At 31.0% G+C, this 13,100-nt stretch overlaps 1 protein-coding gene across 2 annotated transcripts in view; it reads left to right on the top strand.

The window, feature by feature from the left end:
- LOC148613557 (potassium voltage-gated channel subfamily KQT member 1-like) overlaps nt 1–13,100 on the top strand; it is a 55,452-nt gene that overhangs the window by 27,075 nt on the left and 15,277 nt on the right. For both annotated transcript variants that reach the window (XM_088586938.1, XM_088586937.1), the window contains exons 5-10: nt 1,516–1,612; nt 1,936–2,064; nt 2,636–2,746; nt 9,318–9,413; nt 9,663–9,891; nt 12,226–12,346. In XM_088586938.1, coding sequence (XP_088443064.1) covers nt 1,516–1,612; nt 1,936–2,064; nt 2,636–2,746; nt 9,318–9,413; nt 9,663–9,891; nt 12,226–12,346 — 783 coding nt within the window. The remainder of the gene's footprint in view (nt 1–1,515; nt 1,613–1,935; nt 2,065–2,635; nt 2,747–9,317; nt 9,414–9,662; nt 9,892–12,225; nt 12,347–13,100) is intronic.

Raw genomic sequence — 13,100 nt, 5'->3', positions numbered from 1 at the left:
TCGTCTCATACCCAATTGCACGGATTTGTTGAAAAGGCACGTGTTGCCATTCTCGGTGAAACGCTGCTTTTAACTGCTATTTAATTTGAACAGGTCTATATAAAACATGTACCCGTCTTCCAAGCTGGTCCTGCTGTTGATCATTTGGATTAATTCCAGGGTTTCTTGCTGGCCAAGGAATCCTAATTACCGATTCGTTCTGGGGATAAGCTTGAGCTGCTCTTGAACAACGCGGCCTGGCATTATCATCCATGAATTATCGACTAGACAGTGGGTAGTTTTCAGAGTGAGGCACCACATGTAGTTCTATTACCTCCCGGATATGACGTTCTCCTGTCAAATTGCCTCGGACTGTCATGAGGTCCAATTTACAGTCATGGGAGATGGAATCCAAATACCACCGCTAAATGAGACAGTAGGCATTATGTTTCTCGATGAATTGGCTATATTCCTTCCTCTCCATACCCTTACTGGTCCGTCTGTTACAATCAATAGAAACCAACTTTCGTCAGACCAGTGAACTGTTCGCCATGTTTTTTTATTTCATCCTTGTCTCGCCAGGCACCATAACAATCTGTACCTGCGGTGGTATTCAAGAAGTGGACGTCTAATGACCCACCTAAACCTTAATCCAGCTGTTTTCAGGCAAAACCTGGCTGTTCTGGTAGACAAGTGTCTATGCAGCATCCATTGATGTTTCAGGGCTGTACTGGTAGCAAATGAATTGCGCCGTACCAATCGACCAAATCGTGTGTCTTCTCGAGCTGACCTAACTTAAGGTCGTCCGGATCTCGGTAGGTCCTTTATGTCATTGGTCTGGCTTGCTTTCTAACCAGTCGACTGACAACTGTGAAGCGGTAGTAAAGCTGACTTCCTATTGCTTTGTACGATATACCAATATAATGCATTCCTATCATTGCCATTTGCGATATCCTTTAAGCAACAATGAATTTTACATCGACACCATTCGAATTAAATACCAAATTCTATGCACGAAAATCATAAACGTGGATAGCATGATTCACTCGCGGTTTAATTCTACATTCGTTCCGTTCGTCATGGATACACACATAATTTAAATAATAATATGATTGAAAAATTTAAAAACTACTAACTGCATTGTAGTTAAATACGATAATGAGTTTCAAAAATGTGTTTAATAAGGGATGCTTAACTTTTTTCAATGTGTATAAACATCAATGTGTTACATTTTCTTTTGTTCAAACGCAAGACTTACATGTACATCAATGATTTAATAACCATATACGTAATTTAGAGGTTACAACTACTGTTGTAAAACCGTATTTAACTCATAAATGTGGCTTCGTGTTGCCCTGATCAAATAATTAATTTACATTTTGAATATTTTTTTTTAATTTACAAATCTGTAACAATCCTAGGTATTAAAAAAACTCGATCACGTACGTTAGTTAAATTATATGCATGAAAGATACCTATGTAAACTGTTTTTTTCTAATTTGCTATGAAAATATTAAATTGACTTCTAAATTTCAGAGGTGTGAGATTTTTACAAATTTTAAGAATGCTTCATGTAGATAGACAGGGAGGAACATGGCGTCTCTTAGGCTCTGTTATATATCTTCATAGACAGGTAACAGATTACCAATGTTGAAAAAGGGGAATACACCTAATTTCATATATCATGTATTATGTATTTCATATAAAAAAAACGAACCATTTTTCTCCAAAAATTTATTCTTTTTGTAAAGGAAAGATGTATCATATTACACTCCTTAAATTATTACACGAACTGAAAGTTAAATACAGGGAATGAGTTCAAAGAATACAGCTTATTAAATATCATCATGTAAGTAACTTGTGAGATTAAACTAAAACAACATAGTCTCCAGTAAGTTAATTTAATTGGTTTGTAAACCATGAAATAATAACAAATCTTAACTATTTTCTTTCAAGGAGTTGATTACAACACTGTACATCGGATTTTTAGGCCTAATTTTTTCGTCATATTTCGTATATCTCGCTGAAAGAGACGAGAAAAGAGAAGATTTTGCAAGTTATGCAGATGCCTTGTGGTGGGGAGTGGTAAGATTTATTTGAAAATAGAATTTAAAGCAATAAAATCAAAATAAGTTCTGCAGACAATTCCCTTAATAGAAAAAAATCTGTTATAAATTGATAAGCTGCTTATTGTTTTTATGTCCCGTATTTATTTGCACGATTCTGTACAAAATTTTAGGCTAATCATTATGAATGACTTCATAATGGCATAAAATTAATGAAAATGAAAAAAATATATTTGTTTTTGTAGGAATTCCTCATGTGCTTGTCAAAAAGACTGCGAACTTTGTGGAAACGTTATAAAATTTGAATTATTCAATCAATATTTTATTTTGACATTTTTTATCACATGTTCCCTGTCAGTGCTTTATATAGTTTATATGTGTGTAACATGTTATTTATAATTGATTTTATACTCAATGTTTGTTCGGTGATGTCTTGATAATGAAGTAATGTTAAAATGATAGAAGAAATGTTTTTTTCAATTTCAACAAATTAACCGTTTATCACACGAAACAGATGTTGACATTATGATTCTTACATTGATAAACAACATATCATGTATCGAATCATATTTTGTTTTTTTTCCCGAAAGATAACTGTAATGACTATAGGATATGGTGATAAGGTGCCACAGACATGGATGGGAAAAATAGTTGCCTCATGTTTTGCAGTTTTCGCAATATCATTTTTCGCTCTACCCGCTGTAAGTATTGTATATTTAAGCACTTAATGAAATAATTGGTAGTCGGTCGGTTCGTATGTCCGTCCTTCCGGACAGGAACTACGCGGTTTGTCCGGTTATCTCCGACATTTTGTAGAATGATTATACAAATTATTGAAGAGTTTGATTTTTGTACAACATTGCTAAAATTTGCAATGGGTTAAAAGGAGTACTTAGTTTCTCCTGCATTCAAAAATATATTTTCTTTAAAAAAAAATGTGAAAACTACCCTTTGTTAATAAATACGTACCAGGTTTAACTCAAAAATATATAAACCGTTTTTTTAAATCTCATTCCAGACGCCTTTGCCTATACATGTATATTGATTAAGACTGCAATCTGAGTTTATTTCATGATGTTTATGTATGACAAAGTATGTATTTATAACTCTTTAAACACAAAAATACAATTACAAATATAAGAATCAGTTAAGTGAAAAAGCTTTATATTAACATTTCACATTTTGAAAAATAAATAAATTTCAAGCTACTTGAAATAAAAATATTTACTTTCAAATTGTTTTGAAACATTTTACAAATGTTCAAATGTTTAAATCGAATAACGTCCGAAAAAAAACTTAAAAAGTTCGAGAGCAAAAGTAAAGTTATATATGCTTCTTACCGTAGTAACCGCTGATATAACGAGTTTCAATAATTAAAATGGAAATAGTATAAATCTACAATACAAACTAATATAACTTGGAATCTCAAAATAGACTCATATAATTTTTCATTATTGAAAGTTCACTTACTAGAATAAGAAAAATTAAATAAAGCAAAAACCAATAATTTAATTTGAAAAAACAACAAGTGTTTGATTGGATAAAAAATGTCATGTCATATATCAATTTTTGTAATGTGACTGTGACGTCATTAATCTTGATTTACTCGTTGAATTTTGATACTTAAATTAAAGTTTAAGGAATGACTGTTATATTTTGTTAGGCTTTTTGAAATAACCTCAGGTTATTAAATGTGCACAACATGATTGATGTTATTCCTTCATAGTCCGAAACAATAAAACTGTCATTTCTTAATCATAATTAACTTAGTAAAAGGAAATTTCAGAAAAGAAACAAAATATCATTTCAGAGCTGCTTAGATCTCGATTTAAGCAAACACCACTGCTTTCTTAGCATACGACATACGAAATAAAAATACTGAGTTAAATCTCATGAATAAAAACTAAAATACGAAAAATTAAAATAGGAATGCTGGACGGAACAAAGAAAATTGAGTTCTGGAAACAAAATGAAATTTTACGAATTAATTGGAAATGCAACTTTAACACTATTGCAATTATTGAAATAAAATGATTAAGAATTAATAATAAAATTTAGATTTTATTGGCCAATAATACATTATCTAATTAGGGCTTAAGGCAGAAACACGTATAGCACTTTTGCATTGAAGTTTAAATTCACAATAAACAGGTATTTTATATTGCCACCTTTTAAAACCAAGTCATCATTACATAATTTTTATGGTCGTCACCATGGAATCGTGGATCCATCTGCACCATGCAAACTGATTTGTTCAACGTGTCATAGTTATTCTTTTCTCTTCCGTTTACCTTTAATTTGACTTATTTTTAGCAACTTGGCGGTCATTATTAGAAAAGCAGATGACGCTTATCCTACCGGTGCATCTGGTGTATGCTCCAAGTTTTGAGTCCCAGTTGCTCAATTATTGTTGTTACTTTGTAACTTTGTATTTTGTTTTATTTTGGTTATTTTATTCTTTATTTTCTTTGTTGTGTGTGTCTTCCTTCAATGTCTGTTCTTTCTCCCTGGATTACACTCTTTTGATTTCCTCTAGAATATGGGTTCCCTTGATTACTCTTGAATAGAAGATAACTAACATGCGAATCATTTTAAAGTTTCAGATAATTATGAATTATTTTTTTTTAAATTCAATGTAATCAGAAGTAATTATGTTTACTTTACTCATGTTATCATTAATTTTATTCAATTGTACATTTGGCAAAGTAAATAAATTGCAATTACTAATCGCTCTTCAATTGTTAGGTAATAGGGGACATCTCAAAATAACAACAGAAACGAAATGTCGAATTTACAGTACAATCATTCTATGGAAATATTTCGATCACTAATTTAAGAAGGAAACAAAATTGTAAGAGAATTGTAGTATGGAACGACTTGAGAGAGGCAAGATTTTCAAAGGAACCGATAAGTAATAATACAAAAAATAAATAATTTGAATAAATAAAGAATGACAAACGGCTGGGTCGAAATCGAGTATATTTACTTCATTGTATATACATATAAATGAAGATTTCCCTCGTTTTTTGTTTTGTTTTGTTTTGTTTTTTGTTTTGTTGTTGATTTTTTTACTGCATGTTTTTGTTTGTTTATTCTACATTTGAATAATCGAAATCGTATAATCTATGAAAAAGCTCATTTACATGTCATGACATTTCATTTTGTTTAACAAACAGGTGGAGTTAACATTTTAACAATAAACTTTCCGTGGCAATACAATCCGTGATTTTTTGTATATAGCTATGGATGGGTAAATAAAAAATGAAATCGTTAAAAAAACAATTTACATGCATTAAATCGCAATGATTAAACAAAAATCATGTTGTTACTTTTCAACTATTCTTGACCATACAATAACAAAAATATTTGTGTGTATGGTCATTGGTAATTTGATATGAAAAATCGATAACTCACAAGGTTTAAATTCAAAATTCTCTTTAACGAAAAATTCGTGACACTTTTCCTAATATAGTGAATAATCCTCTTTATACAATAAAGCAAAGAAATTCTTTTTTTGCATGCGGTAATAATAAATATTGTAAAAGCTATGGTAAGAGGATTTCGTCCGTCTAGCATACCACTGTAATCGACCATTTGCCGCATTGATTACCATCTAAATTTGTATTTACTCATACGATTTGAAATGTTTTTTAACTTGGAAAGATTAGTGATGAATTGAAAGGTTCATTTACTTGCCTGTTGCTTATGTTATTACTACCAATTTCAATTTTTGGATATGCTATTATTTCCTTAATTTTCTTACACTTAGTAGTAGTTTAATCGAAATAAGATTCAGCTACTGCATGTAGAATCTACCAACACTTCATTGTTCTTTCGGTCCTGGTGAACTTTCTGCTCAACCAATCAGATTTCATCTTTCATGATTATGAAAGCATCATTCAAAGAGAAAACCTGGGGATTCTGCAAAGGTCATTTGAACAGAAACTAGAAAAGAGTGTTGTGAGCTCCTAAAGCAGTGACTGAATGGAACAATGAATAGGTTTAATTTTAATTAAATTTATTATGTAGCTACATTAACGTCGATATCGATTTTACCGTATATCTCACTGATATGTTTGCAAACGGTGGTAAACAGAACCATATTTAAATAACAGAATAAAAAAGCATTTGTATGTAATTTTGTATCGTAAATTTAGTGGGGAAAAACGTAACTTGCCTGACAATTCTTTATAAGTCGTCTCTAATGTAATAGAAATAACGTGACCACCAGAAAAGCAATCAGCACTACAACACAATCAAAATTTTAAGCGTCAATTACTTGCGCATTTTTGTATTGGCAATGAGAAATGTTCTAAGGGTACATAATTACAATCCTATATAAACCCAATGGCAAACCAAAGGAAAATGTTGTGTCAATGACGAAACGTATTCTATTTCAAATATCACGCGGAAAAAATATGCACATATATGGCAAAAGTATCGGTATATAAAGAAAAAAAATATACTAATATTGAAACGTATGCGCATTAATAGGAAATGTATGTTCGTATACAGAGACAAGATATGCATACATAGATAAAATATGTGTATATAAAAACCAACGTGCGCTTTCAGTTTCCAAGATGTTACAAACATACTATATGAATAAATATAATAGAAATAATTTTACATAATATAGCTGAGAATTGTAAACGTTGTTGTTTTTTTCGGACATATTTACATCCATAAAACAAGGACATGGTGTTCACACCCAAGAAACAACTTTTTGTTTTCATATATGATAAATGATGTAATAATTAATGTATTCACTAATTGTGAAGTTGTTTCTTGGGTGTGAACACCCTTTCCTTGCCAAAAATATAATATGAAAGTGACCAAAAAGTACAAAATTTGACAGAACATCTGAATATTGGTAAACTTCAAGCAATTTTTCTGTCCTTAAATACAAGAATGATCAAAAGTATTTTGTTTTCTCGTTTGTGATGGACACACGACTCCAAATTCACAATTAAATTAGTCAACACTTGATGATTAATTTTTTCAGTTGAATTTTAGGCCAATAAGACCCTTTATCGCCCTTCTTTATGCCTCTCGCTTTTCAATGCTCTTTTTGATCCATGGTCATGAAGATCATTATTGTTGATGATCTTGGTATGGACTAACTATGTAACAAATTTGATGATAAATCATTGAAAGATGTTAGTTTTTAGGTATTTACATAAGTATATCAATTTCTCTCTTAATTGATTGTACCCTACATTTATAAATGATAAAGGAAAGACTATAATGATTTCTGTCAAATTCTCAAACAGAAAATGCGCATCTTCAATATCTTGTATTTATTTACAAAAATTACATTACATTGACAAAAAGTTGTGTAGGAGGAGTTCGGGATAAGAGATGGTATATTATATTTATTTAAGGCTAATTCCATGCTATGCTATGGAGAACCCCTCAAAAACATTTAGATCAACGTCTGAAATAAGAGCGAGCTGCAAATCTGCAATATTTGGTAAACATCTTTAAACATTTTATTTAATTCCATTCAGTGTCGCAAGATGAGTTGTAGTAAGAGAATAGTCCATGTTTTGCTTATGAAACCAAACTCCCACACTAAATTACACGTTCAGATGAACATATGCATTAGAAAGGTGCACAACTCCGATGTGTAATAAATAATTTGTGAATTTTATTTCATAAAAAAATTGTGTGATGTAGGATTAGTTGTCGATAAAAGTTAGGTCCCCTAAATTCATTTCCCCTCACTCTTTTCAAAAGATACACATTTTTAATGAGTCATTTAAATCCATCTGTAATGGAATGAGTATACGTAGGTAGAGTTGCAGACAATAGTTGTGTATCATTTTATGCAATGGATGTACAGATGGACTGACGGCAATCGTTTCACTTTATGCCAACAATTTGGAAGAGTAATCAAGGAAACCAAGGTTATAGCGGTAATCAAAAGAATATAATTCAGGGACATGGAAAACAGACATACACAACAAAGAACACAAAGTAACAGAAATCATACACACAAAGTAACAATAACAAATGAGCGGGCATAATACGTTATATGCATACAGTGATAATAATATTTTATGGTTGCAAAGTATTCACGAAAATGGGATTGAAATACTTAAAATACACGGAATAACTTTTAATCTGAACAAGATTTTTTGTGATTTATTTTACCATCTTATAATCGGTCTTGCCTAAAAACAGTCGTTTTATATTTCAATGGGTAATGGATATCACTAAAGATATACCTTTAATAACTTCTTGTTCGCCAGCTTAAACCTTCAATTGCAAGGACTTTTGAAATATTGCCTACACAATAACTGTAAAAGAATGAGTGGCCTCAAAAGCACGAAATATTTGTTTATCATAACACACCAATGTCTATCAAATGCGAACAAATTAATCGTCTATATGAATCATTCTTATAATTGCTAAAAATTAATGATACTATTTGTAGAAAAAAACACGCCTCTATTAAACCATCACACTAAGTAATCCCAGATTTTACTTCTAAGAGATAGGACATGTCAAAAGACAAATTCCAAAAAATGATGACCTTACCCTTTAAATTTGCCATCCACCATCATAATGGACAGCTATTCAAACTTATAAGACAGTGTCCAAAAGATCACACAGTTGTTCTGTGATTGTTAAATAAGACACATTGGTATAATGTTGGGCAGATTTCTAGCTAATGAGCTATTTAAATTACTCACTAGACTACCTAAATTTGCATTGAAATCGGAACTGGTCTATTTCAACTAGCTGTAACTAAAATAAACAAAATAAACCTGTTAAAACATTTACGGTCATAACGACGAGACAATTTCTTTCGAAATTGGAAGATTTATGGGTGGTTATCGACAAATTGAAAACATTCTTCAAAGAAAAAAGTTTTCGTCAAAAAGTTGTTATCAGGAAATAGCCTTTAAAAGTCCAAAAATGTAAGTTGTCGACGCATGTGTTCACAAAACGTTTTCTGCGTCAGAAAATGTAAACAAATTAAAGTGCTATTCTTCTTTTGGCAAATTTAACACAAATTGGCACCAATTTGCATTAAAATTTCCCTGAAGAATTTGGGGGGGGGATGTTTTGCCAGCAAAACTAGATCCAGTTTAAATGAATATCATGCAGAATCAGTCTTAATTTTACTAAGCTTATTTTTTATGGTCGAATTTGATATAATCGATAGTACCTTTTCTCCATTCGAGCTTGTGTTTAATGTTTAATTTCAATTAAGATGCTTGTTTGTCTTTTGGAATTGAAATGTTTTTATTTAATTGTTTTAAGGGAATTTTGGGGTCAGGATTTGCCTTAAAGGTTCAGCAAAAACAAAGACAGAAACACTTTAACAGACAGATACCAGCTGCAGCAACTCTTATACAGGTATCTACTTCTAATATATTCTGGTTCTGTTTAAATTTTTATTCTTTCTCGAACGTTTAAAATTTTGTTCAGTGTTCGATTGATAATGATTACAATAAATATAACGATAGATAAATGTTGATTCATCCAAGATAAACAAACTCAATTTGATCTTTTGATAAACACATATTTTAAAAACCCAGATAATGTCATAGAAAAAAAAACTTTTTTTTTATGAATTACAAAAAAGTTAATATTTGTTATATTTAGTGCGTATGGCGCTGCTTTGCTGCAGATCCATCCTTCAGGTCAGATGCTACTTGGAATATACACATTCAAGACTCATCTAATGAGCATAATATGCTTGCAAGAATGGCAAGACGAGCAAGTTTAACTTTACGTAAACGACGAATGTCTAGAATGGATTCAGTTTCAATTCCAAACCATTTTGGAAGAGAAAGTGTTACTTCAACAACTTCTAACTTAGAGGATCGGATAGGTAATCTTAATATTATGTATAGGAGATTCTACATGTAAAATGCAAGCAAAAAGAAAAAAAACTAGTAAAATAGAAACTTTGATATCAGGTTAATACAATGTTGAATACATATTTCAAACATATAATTCAAATGTGTTTTTTCGTGTCTTTTCTCTGACATTCACTTCAAATTAGTCAAGTTTTGGTTATTCAGAAATTTTGAATTATCAATGGCCAATCTTGTGACAGCATCACTTAAGTAGCAGCCTTTGTAAGAATCATGCAAATTCTATGATTTGCGACCCCAACCCAAAGAAAAAAAAGCCTACACATTTTTATTTTTGTTATTGAGTTTTTTATGGGTCTATGTGATGAAATGTATATTCATTCAATCGAATATATCTGTTCTTCGTAAAAACAACAGTTTCTGTTGTATTTCTATGTTATTTGTATAGTGTCAAAAAATGTAGGCTTTTCAAGCATGAATCACATTTTGCATTATTCTTAGCTGGACTACTACTTAAATAGCATAAGAACTGTTACATGTACATACGTGTTGAACAACATTTTGCTTCTTTTTTCAAAATAATTTTCATGTTGTATTACATGTAAAAGGACTTGCTGTTACTGTTAAGGTTTTTATTACATTGTCATTTCTTTTTATTTGTGAGGAAAGACGGAGCAAAATAATTAAATTAAAACCTTTAAGTTAGCCGAACATATGCTTATTCCATTAAGAACAGTTTTAAGTTGAGAAAAAATGCACTTTAAAGGAGTAATTTTTAATATATAGTGCAGACTTTGAATTTTAAATATTCCTAATTTTGGATTTAACGTGAAAACTAGAAAAACAAACAATTGAAATGCGATTAAGTGTAAAATCATTGCAATTGATAATTTTTTCAATATTAAAAAACGACCAAAAAACGGCCACAAAGTTATTCTTCCTGCTTCACCAAAGATATAAAACTTTTTACAGACAGCCTAGTTTGCACACTAAATCACTTATTATGTTTAAAGTGGTAAATAATTAAATGTTCCATATAATAAATTTTGAGAAATTACAATGGAAAAAATTCACTCACGGACTCACACCAAAAAAACGTCACAGCACTCTTTCTTAGACATTATATTTATTTGATGTCACAGATGACCTGGATCATCAGTCCACTGACCACAACATTTAAATTTATTTAAAATTAACAAATGGGATAACCAGTGGGTTATTAGGATTATCCAAAATATAATCATCCGTGTCGAATAAATTTAAGATTAAATAAACAAATAAAATGTCCAAGCGTTCCTGTCACTCGCGATCTTGATCATATTCAGGTTACATATTTCCAATTGATTATTCTTTTAATATTTTTTATCTTAGGGTTTCAAGGAAACCAAGTAGAAATATTATTTACTGTATTTTTGAGCAATCCATGGCACGTGTATTTCTTCGACTTGTTGATATGTGATGATTTCTGATTAAGCTATCTGAACTATTCATGACAATTCTTATATTGTGCTAGCTGACAGACGATAAGAGATTTCATTACTGATTTATACTGTATTTGCAGTTCTTACTTCCAGATAAAAATAAGAACTTGAATAATAACGAAAGTTTGTGTTGCTCTCTGCTATAACCTTTGTGGTTCAGCTTGAATATTGACAAATTTCAGTAAATCACCGTTGTGCTTCATTGCAAGCACCGAAAATGCGAACATGATCGCCATTTATTTGTATTTATTTGTATTTAATTTATGGAGGAATTAGCACTGGGTTTAAGTTTAATAATAACAATTACCGAACTCTAAGCAATCATCAGAAGGAAAAGTTATGTGTATTGTGCAAACAATTGGCACCGGGTACAGTTGGTTTTTTAATAAGGCCTTTTTGAGATTTTGTTATTGGTAAGTATTGGTTTTTTCGGCAAGATATAAAATTTATCGAAATTTTTGTTATTTGGGGGTAATAGTCCCGGAAAGGTTGACTTTAAGTATATAATTTGATGTCCTTTTGTACAAGCATTGTTGCAATCTTATGGTATGGCTAACTGAGTTCTAAGTTCAAAAGGAAGGAGCATTTCAATAGATATTTTAAGATATTGATATAACATTGTAAACTGATTGGAACAGAAATATTTCTGACAAGTTTGACTAAGCACTCAGATCTTCTTACGTAATCCTATTTGACTTGTAAAATTGCTAAATAGGTCTCCTTTTACAGGCCCCCATATTAATTACGACAAGGAATAAGAAAAGCAGATAATAGCGACAAAAAATATAAATATGATAAAGAAAAACCTTTTAATTCTTGGACTTAAAATATTCATGCGTTCACAAAATTATATCATTGCATTTGTAGGGACACCGAAAGGAATAAGACGAGAGAGTGTGCGACCGTTTACTGGTTACAGTGGTAGTATTAATGACCAGTATGATGATATTGACTTTGATATAGAAGACCCAGCAGACAGAGTTGTACAGTAAGAGTATTTTGATTGATAACACGTTGATTCAATATAATTTCTGTCTAGTAACTTGCGGAAACGTTAGACGAATACGTTTTAAGTAGATACGCATTACAAGTTGGGCTTTTTATAAAGCTATGGAGTGCTTCGCTGTGTCATATCTTTAATTGATACAATAGTTGTTTTGTGTGCAGGAAGTATTGTATACAGGTATTTCATTAACTTTCTAAAAGGGGATTATGTCATTTTAGATGTCAGTTTTTCTATCTTTCTATACTTTAGATACTTGTGTCATATCACATACTGTTAGTAGTACTTAGTGTTTATTGAAAGTTCAAGTAAACTGGTGTTGATTGGTAACGGTGGTATCTGAGCTGTAAAATATAGGTAAAAAAAAACATACGGCAGGCAGTCAGTCATGCACTACCCAAATCCAACCTACAAACTGTTTTCTTATCAAACGTGTAGACCACCCTGTATAATTACTTGACCATGTGTTACTGTTAAGCTATTTTTCGAAGTAGTCGTATAAGCTGTGTTTTGACCTATTTGAGTAAAGAGATATCGATAACGCACGTAATAAAAATTAAAGTCTTGTGATTGCATAACATTAAGAGAAGGGTGTCGATCGGCAATCCTTCTTTATTTTGTAATATCAGCAAAGTCCTCTCGCAACTCGCTTTTAGATAGCATTTCTTTTTTACAATTCTATTTCTTTTTATAGATCGTTTGGCATACAATTTAAGAATTAATTTTCCACTCTTTCAAC

The sequence above is a fragment of the Perna viridis genome, chromosome 6 (assembly GCF_037379345.1).
Source record: "Perna viridis isolate PV_CMFRI_1.1 ecotype Kerala chromosome 6, ASM3737934v1, whole genome shotgun sequence".
Taxonomy (NCBI): Eukaryota; Metazoa; Mollusca; class Bivalvia; order Mytilida; family Mytilidae; genus Perna; species Perna viridis.
The sequence above is the reverse complement of the archived record's forward strand: the minus strand, read 5'-3'. Positions and strand labels throughout refer to the sequence as shown.